Here is a 26,385-nt window from a genome sequence, read left to right as displayed (position 1 = left end):
CTTGAATTAATTACTTTATAAATTAATTAATTCAATGTACAACTTTTGTTGGTGTGGAGTGAGGGTGTCCGTAACTCGTTCACACGGAGCAGGCGCGCCTGAGACACGTGGCGCCTGCTTCTTGGGCGAGGCGATTCCAGAGATTAGGGACTGCGGAGTTTTTTACCTACACAAATATATATATAAATAATAAGGCGTCTATACAAAATGTCGATTTTGATACAGGCATGCATTGTCACCGGATCTGAGTACGTGTGCAAAAATTTGAATTGATTCGACAACGGGAAGTGGACGAAATGTAGATTACAAGTTTTGACCACGACACGCGAGTCAAGTTAAGTAAAATCGTTGAAAAAAGAGGAAAAGCTATTCTCATATTTTGGTACTGGCAAAGGAGGTCCCATGATGTGATAAGAACTATCTAAATAATCGGAATATTTGAACTGGAGGAATCGGATGAGTTTGAAACTTTTTTTCACAGATCTCCAGTATGCAAAACTATTTTACTTTACCGGGTGAGGCCCACCGAGCTTTAAAGCTCTGTTTTTCAGAAGCGACACCCGGCCACAAATGATAGCCCATCGAAGTGCCTTATCACGTGGATATTTATAGCAGCAAAATACTTATGTGTAGTGACATAGCACAGACTGCTGTGCAACAGTTAGCGCACACGCCGGCGAGCATAAACACGGGTGTGCCGGCAGGGCTGAGGAACTGGGGCAAGGGTCACAAAAGACCTCATCGGGAAGCTTCTGGAACGCGCTAGTGAGTTCGAGAAGGGAGGTGCCAGCCGCGCTGAGTAGAATAAAAGCAGCGGAGAGCGAGAGCTCCAGGCTGCCGGTTCTGGGAGTGGACTCGTCTCGTCGCCGCTGTCGTCTTCGCCACCTTCGTCGCTGCCGCCTTCACTCGATAATTGTGCGGCCGGACAGTTGTTGGCTGTCTCGGTCGATGCCGTCGATGCAACGCGGTTCGGGTTGTGTCTGGGCTGGGTTGTACGGCAACGGGAGCGAGAAAGGAGGCGATCCTGTGTGTGAACGACCAAAGGGTGTTACAATAAAAGAAGGTGCATCCTGCAAGTACCACGTCTCCGACTTGTGCTACACTACAAATGCATAGCTGACAAACCGATAGGGTTTACCCCGTATTCTTGAACAGGGAAATTTAATTTTCAGGTCCATACGACATACAGCCGTTTCAAAACGGGCTTCACAATGTATTTGAGTTTCTCCCTTGTGATGGGACTTTGTAGGATGAACATTGAGATTTATAAGGGAAGGGGTGACCAATAAGGTCTGAATTGGTCTGTAAAAAGGTAGACACTGATACGGGGTTGACAGATATGGAAAGGCGAGAGGAGGTTTAAAACCCAAACGAGTTCACATTTTCGCAATTAACCTCTGATAAATTTGAAATCTTGTAATTGTAAACGCTCAAGAGTTGTTGGCACAAATTAGCGCTATGTAATTTCGATTTTCCAAATCTATTCGTGTGTCCTATTAAATAAACGCGAAGGGCCAATGTGTGGTGTCTCATGGTCGATGTGGTATCTCATTGTAAATGTTGTGGATTTACTCTCCAACATAACGGTGGGCTGAAGTAGTAACTAATTTGTGCGTTTTGTTTACGTGACAAACCTTACTAGCTGTGTCGGGTGGTGGAGGATTACGACACATTCACACTTCAGGGATCTACGTGTTAAACCCATGGTCATTGTTGCAGATATACGAGAAAGCTTGCCCAGAAGAGCGCCTCCGAATAAAGTGTTGCCGTTGCAAGAGTCCGCTTTGTGAAGGTGTCCAATCATCTCAAACATGCTTTGATTTATCCTGGAGAAATCCGATGAGCTATGAAGTTATTTCACAGATGTCCAGCAGGGCGGTTCAGAACGTCATAACGTATGCACCGTCGTTCAAACTGCACGTTTTCTCACAAGCATGTGTGGTTTAATGCAGACTTTGTTCCTTGTGATATGTATCTACGGTATTTGGTGTTTTAACATCGAAACACCTCCTGTATAATTGCCAGAAATGATAAATAAAGCCTAATTTTCATCCTTTTGATACCAGCAAAAAAAGGTCCCATAAAATATTCAGCGAGGGCTGTTTTCGCAGTGGAGCACGAAAACAACTGACAACAATGAACACTCAACACATTTGTCAATGTCACTGCCGTTTAGGGAAAAGCACTTTTCAGTAAGGAAGAGGGCGGTTGGGGTGGAGCAATTCCACTGGTTAGCACACAGGCTGTGACCCAACATACATTTCCTCCGTTTGATTTTGACTCATGCCTGCCCCCACCTCAATCAAAGATTCTGATTCAATCCACTCACAAACCCAGTCTACCAGTGTGGTGCAGTATGGTCAAACTCCCCCCCCCCCCCCCATGACTGACAGCATATTGGGGGGGCTCATCCAGTAGTGGATTAACAAAACTGAAAAGATTGTATTTACATTAAGGGAAATGCTGGGAGATTAAGGGAAAAAGTTAAAGCTGTGGAACAACACACAGTGCAAATGTGTGCCCTGTATTTTTGTGCCAGTATTTCTGTTCCACCGAAGATTCCCTCGTTTTCCACTTCTCAGTAACAATATCTCAGCTGGTCATCACCTCAGAAGGAATAAAAATAAACATGGTTGCATACATAATTCATAAAACGTATTGTACTTTCAAATGCACTACCAAAAATCCCCTATGATACCGGTGGTCAAAAGCAGTGTACTTCTAGGTACTTTTCAGAATACCACAACCTATGTGGAGCAATTACATACCTGGCCGCAGTTTGTCCGGAACAGACACGTAAAGACAGGATGGTCATGTTGTCTTGTGACCCCCAGTTCTACTGTTTATCAACATACTGTGAAATATGTTGGAGTTTGCCATTCTATTCCAAGCATACATAGGGCGATATACTACAAGAGGAATACTATATGTGGATGAGAGATGTCAGTTAAAAACATAATTGTGATTTTTAATTTTAGAACTTTCGTGACTGCAGGAATTATTATTTGGTTCTTTCGGTTAAGTCACGTCTAAAGATGAAATAATAATAATTCCTGCAGTCACGAAAGTTCTAAAATTAAGATTGAACCACTTCTACGGGGAAGTTTTAAGCTTATCTTTTTTCTCTCTCTGGCGACTTGTTTTCTCTGCCTGTGTCCTCTTTAGAATGTTCACACTCAAATTCTAACTTAGCAATCTTTGAAATACGTAATCAACCAGGCTATGCGTTAATTGTGTTGACCGACCCTCTGTGTTGTATTACATTACATTTCGATATTTTACTAGGTTATTTAATTTTAGTGTGTCTTTCTCCTGATTTTCAGGCTTGCTTGCCGTGTAATCGTTCTTGCAGCACCAATTGATATGCTAATTTTTTCTCTAACCCCCCTCCCTCTCTCTGCCTCCGCCCCCACCCCCTCTGTCTATTTAAGGCCACCCCACAGAGACGATCACCCCTCTCTGTTACCTGTGTTGCTCTCGCTATGTATCTTGGTAATATCTGTCTGCTAATATGTCTGTCTATAGTTTTCTGGTTAGATTTTATGTCGCTATTTCTTATACCTGATGATGATTGCTTGTGTTGCAATCGAAACGTCGTATTCTATTATTTAATTTAATTTATTATTTTATCTTTAGACGTGACTTAACCGAAATAACCAAATAATAATTGTGATTCTAGATTTGAACATAATTGTGACTTAGGGGCCGTCCATAAATGACGTCACGCACCTGGGGGGGGGGGGTCAGACATTTGTGACGATGTGTGACGAGCGGGGGGGGGGGGGGGAGAAACGTGACGTCACATCAAAATGCGCAACTTTAAATAAATACTAGCATAAGTACCCGGCGTTGCCCGGGTGAAAAATATATTTCTTAATAACCTTACATATATACACAGATGGGCTGCTACCCCTGCCCCCCCCCCCAGCCACGATCTCCTGGGCCGCTGTGCAGTAATATGTACGGCCTATAGTGTGGTGGGGTGTCGAGGCCTAGTACCGTGCAGAGCCTCCGGCCTCGCCTAAATTGCCCACCCGGCTGAGGCTGGGTACAGGGGCCGTTACCCCCCCCCCCGCGCTACAATACTACTGTCTAATCGCTATAATTGTATTATCTACCGACCCTATAATAGTAATTGCACACATTGTGGTGGGGGGGGGGGGGAGTGAAGAGGACGTGAAACTTTGATGAATTTACCTCAGAGTCGCGTGCTGGGTGTCGAGGCCTAGTACCGTGCAGAGCCTCCGGCCTCGCCTAGATTGCCCACCCGGCTGAGGCTGGGTACCGGGGCCGTTCCCCCCCCCTCCCCCCGCGCTACAATAATACTGTCTAATCGCTATAATTTTATTATCTACCGAGCCTATAATAGTAATTGCACATATTGTGGTGGGGGGGGGGGGGAGTGAAGAGGACGTGAAACTTTGATGAATTTACCTGAGAGTCGCGTGTTAATGCGTGCGCATATTTTTTACGGAAATTAAAAATGGCGTCCACCCCGCAGTGAATGCGTCGCTACCCGTTGCCAGGGGCAACCGCCGTGGAAAACCAAACGGACCAATCGTGTCTCGCAAATCCCTCACATTTCGTCCAATGAAACTGCGTATGGTCCGGCGATACACAGACAGACACACACACAGACACACACACAGACAGACAGACAGATTTGCGATTTTATATATATAGATAGACAATACGTTCTACTTAATTAAATAGACTTTTTAATAAATGTTTTCTCCGACAACATCAGAGTACAGCGCCACATTAAATACGCACTACAATGACAATAGTTTAAAGCGATTTGAAGCATGTTTTATTTGGAGGGGGGGGGGCAGAGCTTTGTGACGTCATATTTGAGGGGGGCTCTGACTTTTAGTGACGCCGTGTGACGAGGGGGGGGGGGGGCAAAAATCGTCCAAAATCGAGTATATTTTATTTTACCGGGTACGGCCCACTGAGCTATATAGCTCTTTTTCAGAAGCGACCTGGCCACTAATGATAACCCAACGAAGTGGGTTATCAACGAAGTGGGTTATCAAGTGACGACTGCTTGTGGGGTAGGCCGCCATCCAGCAGTGGACAGATCAAGGGCTGATGATTATCAAGCGTATCGGGAACAGTCACACAAATAGTGTACCGCTGTTTTCCAGATGTAATTAGTAAGTGACCACAGGCTTGTGAGTACAACAATAATAAAAAAACAGTATTGCAATTGGGGTAGACTGGTTGAGTAATATTCATGAACTGAACTTCCACATTGCATTGCACTTCTTCAACCTAAGCCATAATTCACGAACAGAAACTGAAGCAAAACATCATAATTCTAATAAATCGTGCGGAGATGCAAACGCATACTTTAAACGACATCGAAGACAACCAAAATATGTGTTTGGGTATTTTCCCAGCAGAAGACGGAAGGGCAAAATTATGATCCAGAACGTGTTGTTACTGACTCGTGTTGTTAATTTAAACATCAGTGCCTGTCTTACTACACACCAATTCAGACCTTAGTGGTCACCCCGTGCCCCTTATACATCTCAACGTTCTTCCTACAAAGTCCCATCACAAGAGAGAAACACAACAAATATACACAAAATTTAATTTTGCCTCGATTGAAACGGCTGTACGCCGTATGTACCTCAAAACTCAAATTCCCTGTACAAGAATACGGGGTAAACCCTATGGGTTTGACAGCTGTGCATTTATAAGTATTCGGCTGCTATACATATCCACGTGAAAAGCAACTTCGATGGGTTAATCATTTGTGGCCGGGTGTTGCTTCTGAAAAACAAGAGCTATAGATATTCTAGATTTGAAGCTTTCGTGACTGCAATGATTCATATTCTCAGGTTTTTTCGGTAAAGTCACGTAGTTAAAAACATTAAAACTAATGAAAGTAAAATAAAACAAAACAAAATAAAATTCACGACGTTTCGGAGGCAACACAAGTCTCCGTCATCAGGTGGGACCGTCACAGCCGAATTAGCTGCATCAAGTGAAGCACTTGTGTTGCCTCCGAAACGTCGTGAATTTTATTTTGTTTTGTTTTATTTTACTTTCATTAGTTTTAATGTTTTTAACTACGTGACTTTACCGAAAAAACCTGAGAATAGCTATAGATATTTCGATTTAAAGCTTTCGTGACTGCAGGGATTCATCTTCTTGGTTCTTTCGGTAAAGTCACGTAGAAGGGAAATAATAAAATAATAAAAATAAAGTATAATAAAATAACATTCTCACGACGTTTCGGCCACAACACAAGCAGCCGTCCTCAGGTGAAGAACAGGGCTGTCGGCAAGACAGCGTCCCAATAGGACCTGAGGACGGCTGCTTGTGTTGTGGCCGAAACGTCGTGAGAATTTTATTTTATTGTTTTATTTTTATTATTTTATAATTTGCCTTCTACGTGACTTTACCGAAAGAACCAAGAAGAGCTATAGATATTGTTTTTTTTTCGGTAAAGTCACGTAGGTAAAACAATTAATAAAAAAAATGAAAACAACTCTATTAAATCACGACGTTGTGATTATTAATCGTTTTACCTACGTGACTTTACCGAAAAAAACAAAGAGTATGAATCCTTGCAGTCACGAAAGCTTCTAATCTAGAATTAAGAGCTTTAAAGTCCGGTGGATCTTAAGTGGTCAAAAAAAATAGTTTAGTTGACTGGACATCTGTGAAAAAGAGCTTCATGGCTCATCGGATTCCTCCATGAATTGACGGCTATGTAACAAAAACATACCAACGCGTTTCTTCCTTGTTGCGTGTGCCACAGGAATTTCCAACTTGGTTTTATTGTTTGCTTCTGCGTAATCTCTTCTCTTCCTCCCCCCCACACCCATTGACACAATTCCTGTGCCTCGGACGGTGGCGGCCACCCCCTTTTCCCGTGGGCGGTGCGCGCTCGCCGACTCAGCTACTTAGGTCGTCGTAGTCGTCGACAACTTCCACATTCTACGGTGTTTAGTCATCAAGACGACGTTCTGCCGCTACTCGCCATTCCCGAGGAGTGTTTAATGAAAAAAAAAACACGGCTTAACCGTACAACTTCTTCGTAAAAAAGAAAATAAGGTGAGTTGAGTGGCTTTTTGAACCTTCCTACGGACGTTAAACCGGGCAGGGTGTGCGCGCTTGTTTGTATATGTATGAGTGTAGGGAAATGTCAGACAAGAAATGTCTGTGTGGCAGCGGCATGGATGGTGTTAAAGAAAGGCAAGAGAAGAACGTGTAACTGGTTGGTGGTGATGAAAGTTTCAGCTGCTTCAACAGCTGCCGTGCATTGTGGCGTTGTAACGCATGGGCTGCGTTATAAGGGCGAGAATGAATATCCGTCGTTGTGTAGTAGTGTCTGAACTTAGTGTTTTCATAATCATCATCATGATCATGATGATCATCATGATGATCATGATGATGATCATCATGATCATCATCATGATCAGTGAGTGGCTTTTGAACAATCCACTGCGTGGATGAAAGCTTCCACGAAGCCGTTTACCATCCCTCTTGGGACTGCGATGTAATTAATAATTCACCCAATCAGCAACAAATTGGTTGGTTGATGATTAGCAGAAAGGTCGGGGGTTTTACTGCGTTTACGAGCTAAGATGAGGAACAATTTGCATACTTACTCCACGGTATTGTGTTGGTAACAAGACCACACAACAATAATGCTCGCTGCATTTACACTCGTAAGCGCTAGAACAATGTGGACATCATGGGTTACTAGTGTACCAACTGATAAGGGCATAAATGACCGTAAATCATACTACAGTAGACGCACTGTGTATTAAAAAAAGCATTGGTAAATGCTGAACACATGCCTCGCATATTTGTCAAGGTTTTGTTTTAGACTGCTACAACCAAAACGACAGCTGTTAGCACTGCCCTCGTCTCTTTCGCTGTCTCTTAATGCAAAACAAACCCTTTTGCCGTGTGCGAATTCAGTGCTACACTTACATGCGGCACTGCATTGCAAAGACATTTAAAAAAAATCCTAACAACCACTTCCTCGTTTAGGGCATGGACTCCAGAGAAAGGTTGGGGTTTGTACAAGACTAACACACAAAAAACCATAACCCTGCTTCGTTACATTTATAGGCTCGAATTTGCGTTAACACCCCGCTATGGAGAAGGGCCATTGCCCCGAAACGTCGCCTTGTTTTACTCTGCAGGACCAGGGTGTTCTGGACGAGTGTGTGTCCAGTTCGATTGTTGTTGTTTGTTCATTAAGCGTGGCCAACTCAGCGGCATTGGGAATAGCCAAATAATGTTTTAAAGTTCCACGATTGGATTTGCTAAATGTGGCAGAGGGAAGGCGGTGGATGGAAGAAAAAAAACGAAGCCCCCGTGACACCCCGTGGGAGCAATCCCAGCATTGTTGATTTTTATTACACGATTTCTATTAACTCTGTTGTTGTTGTTGTATCCTCAAATCTTGTAACTCAATTTTAAACCACTTTCCAATGTGCAAACTTGGTATACTTATGTCATACTGATGACAAGATTATATTCTATCATAAAAAATATCAAAAACATATTTTAAAACATTATTTTACACGCTTTTGATAAACTCATTCTGTCGTCGTATCCTCAAATCATGTAACTCAATTTTAACCCACTTCCCAATGGCTTATCGACTGCAAACTTGGTAAACTTATGTCATACTGATGACAATACTATATTCTATCATTAAATATAAAAATACATACTTTTAAACATTATTTTTTAGATGTTATATTTCGCCTTGAGTCTTAATTGTCCACGGTCGCTTACGTTATGGAAAGCTTCAGGGCCACTTCCTGGAGTCGTGGAGTTTTGCCATTACTAGTAGGGTACATTTAATTAAAGCGTGTTTTTAAAAAAGTTTAAAAAAAATATTACTTATTTGGTCGTTCAATGGAGCCGATCACTAAGATGACTTTTCCTGCCAGTCCGTTGTTAAAAATGAACAAAAATATAACACGACAGTGCTGTGCTAATCCCCCCCCCCCCCCCAATTATTTTAATTGTTGTACAAACGTGGTGAATTTAAAGTCTCAACGTAACATTACAATGCAGCGCTGTACATTTCTCGACGGCAGCTACGGTTTATAAACACAACCTTTGTTTACTTAACAGGATTTTAAAGGAGTTTTACTCTCTTAATATTGCCTCTAACTTGAAACACAGGCCAGCACTAGAGTAATGTGTAGTTACAAACCCCTAGAGTGGACAGTATTATGATTCGTGGTGGCTTTAGCAGTCGTTCATTCAGCAGTGGATAGATCTTGGCTGATGATCACAACGCAGCACGATTTGTCACCACAATTTGCGCTTTAAAATACGGTACTGTCATCGTTTAACTTTTGACTTAAAACTTTCGTGACGGCAGGAATTCACATTCTTTGGTGTTTTCGGTAAAGTCACGTAGATAGAAAAATTATAATAAAATAAAGTGAATAAAAATAATAAAGATTTAATAATAAAAAAACAAAAAAACACTAATGTAGACTATAGCCTGGTTATTAAGCTGGGTGAGTGTACTGGCAGTCTATAATGTAGACTGTAGCAATGGTTATTAAACTGAGTGAGCGTACTGGCAGTCTATAATGTAGACTTATTATTGGTTCTTTCCGTAATAAAAAACAAAAACCACGACGTTTCGATCACAACACAATAAAGTTTAACATTGCAGTGAATGACAGCGCCTCTAGTGGCCGCAGGGGTCGCCACCGAAATATGCTACGAATCTAAAAAAAACATCGATTACTGTAAAATTGATGATGAATAATTATGAATGCAATGCTTAGACTCAACAGCAGCAGATGCATCGATGCATTGTTACGCCGCTATTTTTTTTCTCCCCTATTTTCGACGCTTAAAGCAAGTTTCACATCAAAGAGGTGTTATTAACATCTTGAAACACCGAATAGAAACCATTTGCAAGGAATCGTGTCTGCATTAACCACCTTCTTTTTTCATACTTTTGATACTGGCAAAAAGGTCCCATTTTTTTTAAGTTTAACATCGTTGCCCCCCACGTGGTTAATGAATGAAGTGGCTAGGAGTGGGGTGAGGGGGAAGGGAAAAAGGCTTTGGCAGGAAGCAGCTGAAACCCTTGCGGGGTGTTGGGAAAACTTGTGTCGAGGCAGCACTACAAGATCAGCAGGAAACATACAGTAACCAAACAGCCCCCTTTGTCTACACCAGAGCAGTGTCGACTACAAACACCTTTTTTTGTAGCTGCCTTGGTGTTAAAAGCTTAAGAAGAACTCAATTTTAAAAAGACACGCATCAAATCTATCATCAATACTACATTATGAGCATGCAGTGTACAGGGTAGTCCAGATGTCTTGTGACCTCCAATTAATTGACCCTGGACATTTGTTTTCTCACCCAATTGGCATCCATAAAAACAGAGAAAGTTTTAGATAATTAAATGGGGGTCACGAGACATCTGGACCACCCTGGTATTGTTGTTGACCTCTTGACCTCTTGTCAAATTGCCCATAATGCATCCAATATCGTAAAATCTCAAAAACTGAAGCAGCATTTGAGCTCGATAAGTTCTTATATGGGCCACCACCATACACAACGCGTGTTATAGGCTACTGTCAGAGGCTATGCTGTGGGCAGTGCATAAAATGACAATGTTTTATTGGACAGTGCTTCTATGCTTTTACATTTATGCTCCGGATCTCTATCAACTTGTGATGATCACAAGCAAGGTGAATGTGGAACCATCCTCTTGATGTAAAAACTATACTGTACGTGCACATTGTACATGCAAATTAAATTAATAAAATGTGAATGTAGTCCCGCATTGTGGAGGGGAAAGTTTCAATACTGGTAGGAACCTCCTGGTTACACCAGCCCACAGGGGATTATTGTGTCCGTCCGTCAGTCGTGCAGGGAGGGGCTGGGTGGGGAGGGGCTGGGTGGGGAGGGGCTGGGTGGGGAGGGTGGGGAGTGGCTGGGTGGGGAGGGTGGGGCTGGGTTGGGTGGGAGGGGTGGGAAGGGGCTGGTCACCCCGTGGTGCCCTTATAAAACTCAACGTTTAACCTACTCACGCCGGCTTGTGTCCGCCCTCACAGTCGGGCATATTTGCGGAATACACCACGCCGCCGTTGACCCTGGCCATTGACTGAGCAACCCAACGTCCCTACCAGCTCCCCCCGCAGGAATGTGTTAAGGCAGTGCAGTGTCCCATTGTTATTTGTGTGCTAATGTATCATGTGACTTTAGCACTCAGAGCAGCAACCAGCTTGTTCACATGTCTATTGGTCCGAGTCCACATATTTGGGGCTTGTGACCTATATAGCACCATCGCAGACAACTGCGTTCATTTCCAATGCCTGTAACAGTACTTGGTCATGTAAAGTGTGGACATTTGGATGGGTAGGGGTTCGATAACATTGCACCGAATGGAAATCAACTCAGACCATTATGGTGGGGAATATTTGTCCTCAGGTACAATAATAACTCCCCATCTGTCTTACTCGCTGTTTATCGTAAATGTGTTAAAATGACAGCCGCATGGGACCTCGGTTGGCGTTTTATCACCATCATTAGCCACGATCAATTCACTTTTAAAGGACTCCCCAAGCCTGTGCCATGTCTCACAACCACGTGAGTGGCTATTTCAGGACGTAAAATTAAACTGTTGGCAGAGTAGATGATATAGTAGTTTCATTTCCAGACATGAACGGAGATGATCAGTTAAATGGCATTATTGTTTACAAACTTGTTATGCGTTGTTGTGAACAACTATGGGTAGACCCCCGTTCTGTCTTCACATGCGAATAAAAACATGTTTTAGTCCATCAGCCTAATGGCTTTCCAGACCAATATTAATTCCAATGAGTTTATCAGCCAGTGGGAACAAACGTAAATTTTTGTGGTGGTACAACTACATCGTTTAGTCAAGTGTACTGGACCTAAAGTCTGCAATGGGAGGCAGTGAATTGGGGAAAGCTGAGAGGAAAGCAACACTGAGATTTTAATTTCAGCTGCACACACCCATCGGGCTTTGAAACTAAGTCAAAATGCATTGATGAATATCCGCGCTGTGCATTTCTTTGTTCCATTTATTCAGACCCTCTGAGCCACCATGGATGAGGATTCGTATAACATACAAGTAAAAGCCAACCAAATCACCGATGAGGTACGTCAGCATAGTGCATCAAAGTTCACAGTTTTACAGCCATGCGGGAAACTCTTGAGTGCTGGTTTTTACTCATTACAATGCAGTACAGTGAAACTTGTCTTTTCTGTGCCCCTGTTTAATATTACTATTATCTGAACTCCTGAAATGATCTGCAGAAAATCCTGTTATCCGCTCATAAAAAGTAACCGGAATTGTTCTTCATAAAATTCATAATAAAGGTTTTTGGGTTAGATCGCGTTATTTATAAATGTGTTGTCACTCTCCACCACCCGACACGGCCAATCGGCAAAAAAGCGTCACGTTGACAAAACACAATAGTTCACTACTTTAGCCCACCGGTGTGTTGAAGAGTGAATCCACAACATTGACAGTTTTGAGTACGACGTTTCGCTGGTAATTACATCCAGCATCATCGGGCAATTCGCCAGAATTGTTCTCTCAGAAATCCCAAATGTCTCTCATATTATTCGTGGCTTTCTGTGGATAAGAGGAGTGACTTGAAAGCGATGACGTGTATCCTATTATTCAGCAATAGCCACACAGATAACAGCAGTAATATATGTGGATAAACACAATTTTGAATCACCAATCGTGCTCCCCTTCACATTCATGGAGGAATTTGACTACAGTACTCTACTTTGGTTCCCAGGTAATGTCAATTTTAGTGACATTTGTTTTTGTCTATAGTTCGAAGTCATTGGGTCAGCAAATAGTGGGTTACGTGATTTTGGTCTTAAGTATATTCTGTAATATACTAAAGTACATTTTGTAAGAAAATAAATCGCCAAGATATTAGAAATGCAAAAAATCACAAGGGCCATAAAATGACAGTATTTAGCACAAAATAATCATGAGCTTTGTGGAGAATACATTGTTGGGGAATGCAGGGACACACAATTCAATGTTTTGTGATGTAAAATGATATCACGGTATGCATGTGTTCTCTATTAAGTGCTGGGTTAGGCCCAATATCTTCCATTGGCAACTAATGACTTTGCTGGGTGGTCTTGTCACTCGCATATCAGATACGACAATAAGCTTTAATAGATTTACATTATTTTAGTCTTGGCACCGGATGAGAATTTTTGCTCAATGCTGACCTACATAGTCTGGGAGCCAGAGTAGCTGATAGCTGACAACGATAAGTGATAGATAACATTTCCCTGGAGGTGCAACAAACGATATTTGCAGCAAATATATTTTTAGATGTGAATGTAATTCCATTGAACGCTGCCTCAACATCTAGCCACCCACATTTACTTGTCATTGTAAATGCAACGTAATCACCGCATTATCATAGAGGCAGTTTTCATTGCATCACTGATTTCTTTTGATAAAGTCCCTTCAGTGCCGCATTCATAATTCGTTTCCCACCCCAATTCTTTTTTTTTACATTAAATATGTTCTCTTGCAGTCATTGGAGGCTACTCGTCGGATGCGTAATATGGCGGTTGAGGTAAAAGGCATTTCATTAAAATGTTAAAAAACATTATTAATCATATTGGCATACATTGTGGTAACTAGATTACACTGACAATGTACATAGCCATTGAACGAACTGAGTTCTTGGCACTAAATGATGTATTATTTGTTTGTCGACTAGTTTTTTAGTTTCGTGACAAATATGAGGTGAACCATTTCAAGTGTATTCTAATTTAATGACGACATTTCACACCAAATAGTTTGTGCGATTGATTCCTGCGTTTTATGTTCAAACATACTTTAGTGTTGGAATATTCTCATCATTACATTACATTTAGCACTTGCATTAAAAACTTTAAATTGTTTGCCGTACTTTAGAGATAAAACTATATATAATAGCCATTCATCAGTGTTCAGCAAAGTCACGTGACTTTACCGAAAGAACCAAGAAGATGAATCCCTGCAGTCACGAAAGCTTTAAATCGAAATTCAGTGTTCAGTACTTGCGGCCCATGTAAATAGTAGACCAGTGACTTTTAATGCGCGATTAATTCATAAAAAAAAATACTCTTGACATGTCTCTGCTAAAGAATTACATTTTAGAAAAAGATTCAAGTTTAGTATGTGTGTTATTGATGCAAGTTCAAACACTGTAAATAATTACATGAGCTAAATTTAAACATGTGCTTCATTTGGCAGCATCTTTATTGTTATTGCATGTTGTAATCTTTAAATTAACTATTGAATGATAATTTATGTTCTTAAAAAACGTTGGTTAATCAATACAGGCAATTTATGCATCTAATTTTTAAGGTTACAATAAACTTTCTTTTTTTCAGACTCAAGAAACTGGGGCTAAAACACTTGTTATGCTGAATGAGCAAGGAGGTACTGTCTTTGAATAGTGCATAGGCACCATATTCAAGAAAGACCATCTGCTTAAAATCATGCCACGATTCCAAGCATGCAACATGCAAGGATTCCAAGCAGCAGCTATACCACATGCTTTTTTATACTGTGTGAATCAAGTTTAAACATGTGAAGTATTGGAAAATGACGGCAGGAAACTCCTTGACGGGAACACACTTCTTTTATTAAATCTTGACTTGTAACAATACAACGCGTGGCCTCTCTTCTTCACAATGCGCTTCTCTTGACTCTGGATTCTGTGCTGCCGGCTCTCTGTGCCTCGTGTAGACTCTGCGCCTCTGCTACACTCTCCACTCGCCTCGTGTAGACTCCGCGCCTCGGCTACACTCCTCTCTCGCCTCGTGTAGACTCTGCGCCTCTGCTACACTCTCCACTCGCCTCGTGTAGACTCTGCGCCTCTGCTACACTCTCCACTCGCCTCGTGTAGACTTTGCACCTCTCTCCCTGGCTACACCGTATGCATACTCGGCTCGTGTAGACCTTCCTCTCTCGCTGGCTACACCGTATGCATACTCGGCTCGTGCAGACCGTTCTCTCTCGCTGGCTACACACTATACATTACTCAGCTCGTGTAGACCGTTCTCTCTCGCTGGCTACACACTATACATTACTCAGCTCGTGTAGACCGTTCTCTCTCGCTGGCTACACACTTATACCTTACTCTCCTCTACTCTCCATTACTCTCCATTACTCTCCTCTCCGGGCTCTATCTCTGCACCTTCGTCTTCATTCTTAGATGGTTCCACTTCTGCCCCTGCTCCTCTGTGCATCACCTTATATACCCCTTCTTCCCGGGAGACGGAGCGGATGCGGACCTCAACGTCGGCACCGCTCCTCAGTTACCCAATCCCCACGCGCTATCCCTACGATCCGGTTCCGCTCAGCGCGTGTTTCCACTCCCCGACCAATCACACCGCGCTGCTACCCGATCACTCCCTTTGGGCGCGTCACCGGCACACAGCCAATCAGCAGCACTACCCCCACCCGCGCACTGACGCCTGCTCCTCCCCGTCAGCGCGCGTCACCACACACACACCCGTACATACGCGCTGGCACACGACATATACACCCAGCGCGTATCACCACTACATCACCCCCTCCCACATAGCTCGCAGCCGGCCCGGCTGCTAACAACAACCAACCGCGACGATAAAACGACAACCAACAAAAAAAAACCCCGTAACCCCCCGAGTGTGCCCCGTAACATAACACAACAACAACAACAACAAGAATAACTATGTACAGATTGACAATGAACCCGAAAAGTCAACAATAACACGAAACGAGCAAATTCGAAACGAACGCGCCCCACGTCCCTGCGACTACACGCAGTGACGAGGCGCTCCAACTGCCCCGACTCCTCACGAGGCAGGTCATGCAAAGTAGCACGACCTGGCGCGAGTCCGTCTGGCTGGTCCATCGTATGGGGCGGGACACTGACGACCGTCCGGCGGTTCCGGCTGCTCCAGACGGCGCGGAACGGGCCTGAAAGGGCCGGCCCCGCCGCGGAGATCCGGCCGCCGGTGATCGGCAGCTGTCGGTTCCGAGACACCTGGGAGCAGATCAGGCGAAAATACGTGTGGATCAGGCAGAGACATTTCCCCCTCTGGGTCGCCGGTCACGTCACACGCCCGGCCATCACGACACAAGGGGAGGCCATATGGAGGCGAGAACGGTTTCAGTCGGGAGGGGTGAACGTACCACCGGCGCTTTCCCCACTTTATCTGAACGCACTGGGGCCGTGCAACGCGCACGACCTCCACGGGTCCCCTCCACGGTCTCAACAATTTAGGCGACGTAGCCAAGGGTGCCTGAGGGCAATGCAGCCAGGCCCTGTCACCTGGTTTCCATTCGTGCATGGACACCTTCCGTGCCCGCAACCGTTCATTAGCAATTTGGCGAGCCCGCGAATTAAGCCGCGCGGCCTCCCTCGCCTCTGTCAGCTTGTGAATATTAAACTTAATATGTTCTGCCAAATTAGAATTAGTTCGTGGAGCGGACAGGCCAAGTTGCGTTTCTATTGGCGGGTCAGCTTCCCGACCGTACATCAAATAGAATGGGGAAAACCCCGTAGCTGCATGGGGGGCCATTCTATACGCGGCAAGGACTCCCGGGACCTGCAGGTCCCAATCTACATGTGCCTCGCACACCTGCTGGCACAGCATGGAAGTCAAGGTTTTGTGGAGTCTCTCCACCATCCCGTCAGTCTGCGGGTGGTACGGGGAGGTACGCACCTTCTTGGTACCCAACAGATCGCACACCTCTTGCAACAATTTACTCGAAAAATTTTTACCTTGGTCGGTCAGCAGGCGTTCGGGAGCCCCCTTGTCCAGGACATAGCCCTGGACGAAGGCATCCGTCACAGCCGCTGCCGACTGGTTAGCGAGAGGCCACGCCATAGGCCATCGGGTAAAGTATTCGACCCCCACTAACAAATATTTATTCCCCCTCGGCGTGACTGGGAAGGGCCCCAAAATATCGAGTGCAACGAGCTCGTTGGTACGCGAGACCTGAATAGATTGCAGCGGTGGATTAGCTGCCACGGCCGGTGGTTTACGCCTGGCGCACTCAACGCACCCCTTCAGAATATGCACCACATCACTTCCCATTCCCGGCCAGTAATAGTCACGCTGAAGCAGGGCAAGCGTTTTGTTAACTCCCAAGTGCAAGAGGCGTTCGTGTGCCGCCAAGACAACCCTCCCCCTCACAGCGGAAGGCACCACGAGTGCGTTCCGCCGGGACAAACTGTCCCATTTCAATAACACGCCCCGCTCAAGTACATAGGAGCCGGTACGCTCCTGGTCCCCCTCGGGACCCCCAACCTTGCGGCGCAATGCTAGCAGCGAGCTGTCCGCCATCTGGAGGCGGCCCCATTCGCTGAGCGACAGCGAGAGCAGCGAGTCCCGACCCTGAGAGGCAGTGGAATCATCCCCAATCGGTGCGCCCGCTGTCGCAGCCAGTGCCCCCATCTCCCCCGCAAGCGTCGGTTTACAGCGCGCCGATCCCGACAAACACGCGCATTCATCACAAGGCAACAACCGCGACAAGCAATCGGCATTCGTGTGTCGCAACCCCTTACGGTACGTAGTCGTAAACTGATAGTCCTGGAGGACTTCCAACCAACGCGACAACTGGCCCGAGGGCTGGGCGACCCTCAATGAATACTGTAGCGCCGCGTGGTCCGTTCGGACTGTAAAGTGACGACCATAAAGATATGGCCTAAACTGCTGCACAAAAAAAACAATGGCAAGCAGCTCGCGACGGGTGACACAGTAGCGCTGCTCCGCCGGAGACAACACCCTACTACCGTAGGCGACAACTCTTTCGACACCCCCAACGACTTGGGATAGCACCCCCCCAATGCCCGTGTTGCTAGCATCCGTGTCCAGCAAAAAGGGACTGGCTAAATCGGGATAACACAAGGGTGGGGCACCCACCAAGGCGTCCCGGAGGGAGCGAAACGCGGCCTCCTCCTCCGGTCCCCATTTGAACTTCACTCCCTTCGCCGTTAGAGCGTGCAAGGGTTTTGCAATAGTGGCGAAGTGCTCAACAAACCGCCGATAATAAGAAGCAAACCCGATGAAACTACGCACGTCGGAAACGGACGTAGGTGTCGGCCACGAACCGACACAATCCGTCTTCGCGGGATCGGTGGAGATCCCCGAAGAATCGACAATGTGACCCAAGTATCTAACGGACCTACGAAGGAGGTGACATTTGGCCGGTTTAAATTTCAACTTAGCCGATCGCATTCGCAAGAACACCCCTCTCAATCGCCGGAGGTGTTCCTCAAACGTTTTACTGAAAACAATGACATCGTCCATATAAATCAAGCATGTATCCCACTGCAAGCCCGACAAAACCAGCTCCATAAGTCGCTGAAACGTCGCTGGAGAGGAGTGAAGTCCCATGGGTAACCGGTTAAACTGGAACAGCCCCCCTGGAGTCCGAAATGCTGTCTTAGGTTTCGACTCTTCGTCGAGCGGCAACTGCCAAAACCCCGATAACAAATCAAGAGTCGAAAAATATCGCGCACCAGACAATGCATCGAGGGACTCATCCATCCTGGGGAGCGGATACGCGTCAGCCACAGAGATCTCATTCAGGCGACGGAAATCAACGCAGAATCGCAGGGACCCGTCCTGCTTCTTAACCAGCACAATAGGCGCTCCCCACGGGCTAGAGGAGGGCGAAATAATATCGGCTTCTAGCATATCGTTAACAGCCGACTGAACATGTTCCTTCTCCACGGGACTCAGTCGGAAGGGATTTAGCCTGACCGGCGCCGCATCGCCCGTTTCAATGTGATGGTGCAACAAATCCGTGCACCCAATGTCATACTTATGTTTACTGAATACATCAGAGAATTCAATGAGCAACTCGCGCAGCGCACCCAACTGCGCCGCCGACAAATCGTCCGAGGCGGCACATAACGAATGGACCCACTCAAGGTCTTCCCTTGGCTCAACGTTCCGCGCGGGGCTCGAGCCCACCTGCGCAACCAACCCATCATCCCCAGGGACCTGCGCCGCGTGAGCCAGCACGGTGCCCTGCGGAATGACAGCTGGTCGCGACCCCGCGTTCAAAACCATCACAAACGGATCCCTGTCAGCCCGCACCAAAGTGTGAGCCACCGATAAATCAAGACCCCCGACAGCCTTGTTAGAAGGACCCAAAAGCATACTCTGTCCCGAAGCCTCCCTCACCCATGGTTTCCGCAACCGGAGGGGAATCAACATCTGTGAACCCGGGGGCACTTGCACTGTCTGCGTCGCCACCGCTTGTATCGTAGCGCACGCCGTCCGAATGTCAGTAGGGCCCGTCAAAAATGAAATCCGGCGACCCGATGGCAGTTCAATGCATCGTTGATCGATAAGAATTTTAATGGGCATTTTAGCCAAAAAGTCAGTGCCCAAAAGACACGGAACTGCCAAAGAAGACGAAACGAAAACGGGTCCCGACAATTTGATATCTCCAATGCAAATGGACGCCCTAACCTGACCGATAATGCCCAACGATCCCCCATTAGCGGCGTAAAATGGCACATCCACTGGAAGCAGCGGACGACATTGGACCGGAAGAATATTATAAATGAGGTCCGATATAATAGTTGCCGATGCCCCCGTGTCCACTAACACCCTAATCTCAACCCCATCAATAGATCCCGTAACAACGGACGAACCCGCCGAAGCAGCCACAATTCTATGCCCCAATTCCGCCCATTCAATGTCTCCCTGGTCCCGGCCGAACCCCCCTCGCCGAACCGAATCCCCGAACCTTAACCGGCCCTCCTCCGCCGCAACGCGGCGTCCCATGTGTGCCGAATAAACAGGCCGAGCGTGTGAGGTGCCGCGACTTGCCGGGGATTGTAGAGATGACTTGGGCTCTCGGTCGTCGTCCAGCCGAGCTCCCATGGCGCGCTGCCGCGGAGCGCGGCACCCGGACGCCACGTGGCCCCGGAGGCCGCAGTTATAGCACGTGACGAGGGTCGGAGTAGATCTTGGTTGCTCCGACTTTCGGCCCGATCGCAGAGGCGACCGGGCCCCCGGCCTCCAGTCCCCTGGTCGTCCCGTGGCGAACGCCTCCTCTCGTGGGCTGACGACTTGGGGTTCGGCGACCACCAAACCCGGGGCTGCGACGACAGCAGCGTTGCAACCAACGCCTTGCTTCCGTTGTAGGGCCTCGTGCGCTTGAATACTCGTGGCGACTCTCAAAGAAGAAATATCAATCTCGTCAGCTGTGTTGATAGGGACCCCCAGGTCCTGCGCCAACTTGAGCAGCTGCTCCAAAACCATCGCGTCTTGGCCCTCCTCGTCCATCCGAGGGAACGCAGCATCAGCAAGAGCCAGCAACGCCGTGCGATAGGCCAGCGCGGTCTCCGTGGCCGCTTTCCGTCTTGCGTAGAACTGATGGCGGCACGTAGAGGGAGGCCCGTAGACCCTGGCCAACAACCCCAGCGCATCCTTCAGCGTGGAGCGGTCCGACTTCCGTGCAGCCCTGAAGGCCGCGAGCGCATCGTCGTCCAGCATGGCGGGCAATGCCCGCAGCGCCGTAGCATCGGACCACGCTGACATCTCTTGATGGGCCAAAAACCTTCGCTGAAATTGGCCCCAGTCTCCGCCTTCCGCCTTGAAGGCTGACAACGTGGGCAGGCGCTGCTGAAAAATGAAGTCATCCGCCTCGTGGTTCCTCTCCGCCTGTCCGTCGGTGTCTAAGATGGCGGCTCCAGCAGCAGACGTAAGATGGCGGACCCCCTCGCGCGCTGATGACGTCGATGCGCGCGCTTGGGAACCCACCACCACGTGGCGCTCGCCGTTCCCGCCAAAAGTAGGCCCAGGCGCAATGGCGGGAATCCCCCATTCGTTTTGGCGGGAATCTGCGGGGCGACCTTGTAAAATGTCCCCCACCGTCCCCGCTCCCCCCGACGAGCTGATCTCCGCCAAGATGGACGCGGCGGCGAGCAGCAGCTCCGCCAGTCGGGAGTGCGCCTCACGAAGCCCGGCGTCTGTCCCCGGTCGCTCGGCCGGCGCCGTCGACGGACCCTGCAGCGTGGGCAAGTCCTCTTCCTCACCCCCCGCCACCAGCGGCCCCGAGTCGTCCAGGTCTTCCTCGCGGTCAATCCCGTGGGTCCTACGGGTCTTCCTCGTCTCCATACTTGGAAGCCCGTTTCACTTCTGACGCCAGATGAAGTATTGGAAAATGACGGCAGGAAACTCCTTGACGGGAACACACTTCTTTTATTAAATCTTGACTTGTAACAATACAACGCGTGGCCTCTCTTCTTCACAATGCGCTTCTCTTGACTCTGGATTCTGTGCTGCCGGCTCTCTGTGCCTCGTGTAGACTCTGCGCCTCTGCTACACTCTCCACTCGCCTCGTGTAGACTTTGCACCTCTCTCCCTGGCTACACCGTATGCATACTCGGCTCGTGTAGACCTTCCTCTCTCGCTGGCTACACCGTATGCATACTCGGCTCGTGCAGACCGTTCTCTCTCGCTGGCTACACACTATACATTACTCAGCTCGTGTAGACCGTTCTCTCTCGCTGGCTACACACTATACATTACTCAGCTCGTGTAGACCGTTCTCTCTCGCTGGCTACACACTTATACCTTACTCTCCTCTACTCTCCATTACTCTCCATTACTCTCCTCTCCGGGCTCTATCTCTGCACCTTCGTCTTCATTCTTAGATGGTTCCACTTCTGCCCCTGCTCCTCTGTGCATCACCTTATATACCCCTTCTTCCCGGGAGACGGAGCGGATGCGGACCTCAACGTCGGCACCGCTCCTCAGTTACCCAATCCCCACGCGCTATCCCTACGATCCGGTTCCGCTCAGCGCGTGTTTCCACTCCCCGACCAATCACACCGCGCTGCTACCCGATCACTCCCTTTGGGCGCGTCACCGGCACACAGCCAATCAGCAGCACTACCCCCACCCGCGCACTGACGCCTGCTCCTCCCCGTCAGCGCGCGTCACCACACACACACCCGTACATACGCGCTGGCACACGACATATACACCCAGCGCGTATCACCACTACACATGTAACAACATCATAGTCCTCATCATACATGTTCTATAAACCAGCAGATAAAGGTCTTTCCATGCTGTCATCCTTCAGTTCCGTGATGCCAGAATCCATCTCACCCTCACACATGAGCAGATTTCATCTATTCATCTTCACGGAGGTCTTCCTCTCGGCTTCATTTTCTCTTTTGGCTACCATTCCATCACTATGCTCGTCCATTGGCCATCATCCTCTCTTGCAATGTGTCCCACCCATGCTCGCTATAAAGTAAATGTGTGATTGTTCACATGTGTGTTCTTCTTTCTGTCTCTCCATGCTTATTTGCATAAGTTTTAGCTTTTGCTCCACGTTCTTTTTCAGAGTCCATGTTCACAATCTGTATGTTATTGCAGATAATATTCCTAGGTTGAAAACTTTCTATTTAAGGCACAGTATTGTACAATGTATGCACATTCATGAACATGTTCACGGTCTCTATTCAATTGATTTAATATGGATATTTCAGACCAACTGGATAAAATTGAACAGGGCTTGGATCATATAAATGAAGACATGAAGGAGGCTGACAAACACATTAGACAGATGTCAAAATGCTGTGGACTGTGCATCTGCCCATGCAACAAGTGAGTGAGTTCTTCTTCAATGCCCATCTAACAACTGTTTTAAGCGTGATCGTTTAAAATCGGCATTGTTAGCCTTCAATATATTGCTGTAATTGCAAATGTTTAAGTTTACGCATTTCATTGTTTTCATGATGCATTTTCTTTAACCCACTAAAATGTTTACTGTTGCACACTAATTATGCAGATTCTCCTTTGTAGTCACTTCATGTTTTACTATTGTAAGCCATGCACTGCAGTTGTTAGGCCGTGCTTATGAGAAGCGAATAGACCTTACTTTGATGTGCGCAGGATGAAGAGCATAGACAACAAAGGTGCTTACAAGCCGGCGGTGTGGGGCTCCATAAGGAAGGAAAAGGTGGTCTCTGAGCAACCGGGCAAGGCAGGCCAACAAGGCCAGCCTCAAGCCAGTGGACCTTTCATCAAAAGGTGTGCAAATGTGATTGTATAACCGTTCATTCCTGCTCAAATGAGCATAAAGGGTGTGCTTCTCTCTTGTTAACAGCCCTCAGCCAATGGTGGAAATTCCACATTTCCTATGGTGGGAATGAGTATCCCTAGGGCAAACAGTTGACTTCCCCACAATGGTACTTATTTTTATAATTTACACCCCGTAGGTATGATGGGCTGATTATCCCCCCCCCAACCAAGATTTGAACTCACAACATTAAGATTGATAATTGTTTTTTTACCCTTATATCTGGCAACAAAACTGACACCTTTTTTACAAGGAGTCATGTTTGCATAGACCACAATACCTGCAGTCAAAATGCAAACAAAAAACACAACTCTGATAATGTGCACGGTCCTTGAAGTTGATTGGTCCACACCCGAGACGGCTTTCCTTAGAGTCTAGTCTTACATGGGTTGGACCAGATGACGCCAAAAGGCGCACAACTAAAAGACAATGCACCATCAGAGTATGAGAGCTTGGGGTAAGCATTTACACCAATTATCCAATTATCATATTTTTTACTGGCAAATGAGGTTCCAATGGTGTAAAAGCCTTAAGATTGCGAGCTGCTTGCTCTCCGGCTGAGCCACCTGGTCAGTTACTACTGAGATTGTGGGTGAACCAAGAATTGCTCAATTCAAAGCCAAGTCAACTCAGTGCTGTCAATTGAAAAATGTTAAAGCATTTTGACACGTCGTATTTCCACCACCATCCATGATGTTTGCCCATCGAAATAATATCCAGTAGAGTTGAGCCTGGATAGTGCTTGGATAGGTGACCATTATGCAAAATAATGTATTGTTGGCTGCTGCGAGGCTACATTGTCAACAGACGGTATTAAAGCAAAATCCAATGGACTGTTTAATGTTGGAACCTCTATGCTTTCCACCTTCACCAACTCGCACTAACCGGTATTGTCAACAACAGCCGACATTCGTCACTAAGTGGCGGCGACGTTACCATGGCGCTTGTGCCAGGCTATGTGTACTTGGTCAAATAACCCCCATGACAGACACGGCTTAAGTAAGCTTTCATCCAATAGTGGATTTACAGGGGCTGTACATGAGCATTCACCAACACATGGGTAGAACAGGCTTTGCGAGCCATGGATATCTATTGACCAAATCTACGTGACTTTTTATGTTCTGTATCCACAGTAAATTATATTCTGGACTTGACAACAGTGAGATGTGGGGAGGTTTAATGTGTGGCTTGTTTCAGAATTGAAACAGTGCCTATATTGGCCAACATTCAGTCACTTTAAATGGCAACAGACTTAAACAAAAATGCACATGCATAAAAAGTACTTGATAGTTATTCTGGGTTATACCAGATGTCCAACATTTTGTTCCACATACTGGGAGCCTCTTCAGCCAAAAATAGTGAAATTAAGTTATGTAAAATAAATTTACTGATGCTAGCAGTGTTTTCTTACAGGTGCTATTGCCTGACGGTTGTGTCACTGTGGCCCCGTCTCTCCTGCTTGCCTCCTACAGGGTTACCAATGATGACCGTGAGGATGAGATGGAGGAGAACCTGCAAGAAATCGGTGGTATTATAGGGAATCTCAAAGACATGGCTCTGAATATGGGCAACGAGCTAGACCAGCATAATACACAGCTTGAACGGCTGAATGAAAAGGTGAGGAGCAGCAGAACTTCAGAACACGTAACATCAGCACATGCCATTAATAATGGACGTTTGGCTGCGCAAACATAAATTATATATCTCAAGGATCTATCACATAGTCCAAAGGCATCAAAGTACAATTGACAATTATAGGAGCGAGAATGCTCCAGCGGGCCGCACACTGCACAATTAATCCGCTAACACAAGTTCGATTCTCCACCACGGCTAACATCTGTGGCTGGTGATATCTGAATCAGTTATTGGTGCACCCCTGAACCCCTGCCTTCAATTGATGAATCAATGTACTGTTTTGATACGAGCCTAGCATGTATCAATAGCATTTTCCATGAACATGATTTTATTTATTAATAGTGTTACAGTAAAGGTATAATGCTGTCGATTTGCCGACAATCGATTCTTATTCTCAGTACATGTATTCAATCATGTATATAAGAATGTTTTTGTATACCATGTATGCAACAGGTCACATGGCCCCATTACAGCTAAAGGCCCCAAAAAATGTAAAAAAAAATTTTATTGAGTCATGATCTCAATTTGGAAAATTTATTGAAGCGCAAAGGGTGTCAATTGATGCAGGCCTAGTGAAACGCTTGTGCTGGTCACATCAGAGTTCATAAGCTATTTGAAGCGATGATCATGGTTCGTACTTGGATTGGTGACGCCAGGTTTGGCCAGAAAATGGCAGTGCAAAGTATCAACTTGTATTGTCGATTTCTCTAGTTACTCCTGTTTGCTCCCACATGCAAAACACTAATTTGTGGTCTTAGTCAAACATCCAAATGCAGAGACTCGGTGAAACTTTCCCAGGTACATTATTGCCATTGATATTATTATTGGCATGTATGCCAGTTATTCTCTTTTATGACATGTTACAATATTAGATGCTGGATTGTGGTGATGGCATCTGCTGGGCCATGAAACAAACTATCCAAAACATATATGGATGGGTAGCACTGGTCCAAATTCATTATACAATCCTAAATACTGCTTGATGAACATGACAACTAATGATGGTTGAACTTTGACATTTCCTTACAGGCGGAGCTGAACACATCTCGAATTAATCAATCCAACCAGAACGCAACAAAGCTACTGAAGTAACATCCTTCGGGGAACAAGATATCACGACTAATGATAAATATTTGGAATTAGTAAGCCATTGCATGAACTCAATTCCACTTCAGCAACATTCTTTTATATTGTTACACAAGGAGCCATTTTTTTTACAAAACAATCAACGAAATTGAGTACATTATTTAAATGTTTTGAGCCATTTTTTCCTAGGCAAAATACACTTTAATGGTCAACGTGAAAACTATTTTATCAACTTTAAATCACTAATATGCTTATGTACAATTACCAATTAACATTTTCAAATGCTAAAATTATATTTTACACTTCTTTACAATAATCTTTTTAAGGTTCCGATTTAAATGTGAATACGTACTTGCTAACCACCTGAATATTAATGGTAAACATGTTCAAACCCCTGTTACTTAAAACTCTGCTTTATTAACATGTAAATTGTGTGTACATTATTTTAATAAAATGAATATTCTTACTGTTGAGTGGCAGTGTTTTAGTTAATAGTTGCACATGTGAAGGAAGTTTATGATCAGGTAGGATTTGATGTT

At 45.9% G+C, this 26,385-nt stretch overlaps 1 protein-coding gene across 1 annotated transcript; it reads left to right on the top strand.

Moving 5' to 3' along the window:
* The first annotated feature begins 6,833 nt into the window (after positions 1 to 6,833).
* LOC144723501 (synaptosomal-associated protein 23-like) lies at positions 6,834 to 26,312 on the top strand. The gene is made up of 8 exons (XM_078602298.1): positions 6,834 to 7,068; positions 12,071 to 12,139; positions 13,557 to 13,598; positions 14,404 to 14,452; positions 22,533 to 22,650; positions 22,939 to 23,076; positions 24,598 to 24,742; positions 25,790 to 26,312. The coding sequence occupies exons 2-8, from the start codon at positions 12,086 to 12,088 to the stop codon at positions 25,850 to 25,852; spliced, it is 609 nt and encodes a 202-aa protein (XP_078458424.1). The 5' UTR covers positions 6,834 to 7,068; positions 12,071 to 12,085; the 3' UTR covers positions 25,853 to 26,312.
* The last annotated feature ends 73 nt before the right edge of the window (positions 26,313 to 26,385 follow it).

The sequence above is a fragment of the Lampetra planeri genome, chromosome 18 (genome assembly GCF_965212315.1).
Source record: "Lampetra planeri chromosome 18, kcLamPlan1.2.h2, whole genome shotgun sequence".
Taxonomy (NCBI): domain Eukaryota; kingdom Metazoa; phylum Chordata; class Hyperoartia; order Petromyzontiformes; family Petromyzontidae; genus Lampetra; species Lampetra planeri.
The sequence above is the reverse complement of the archived record's forward strand: the minus strand, read 5'-3'. Positions and strand labels throughout refer to the sequence as shown.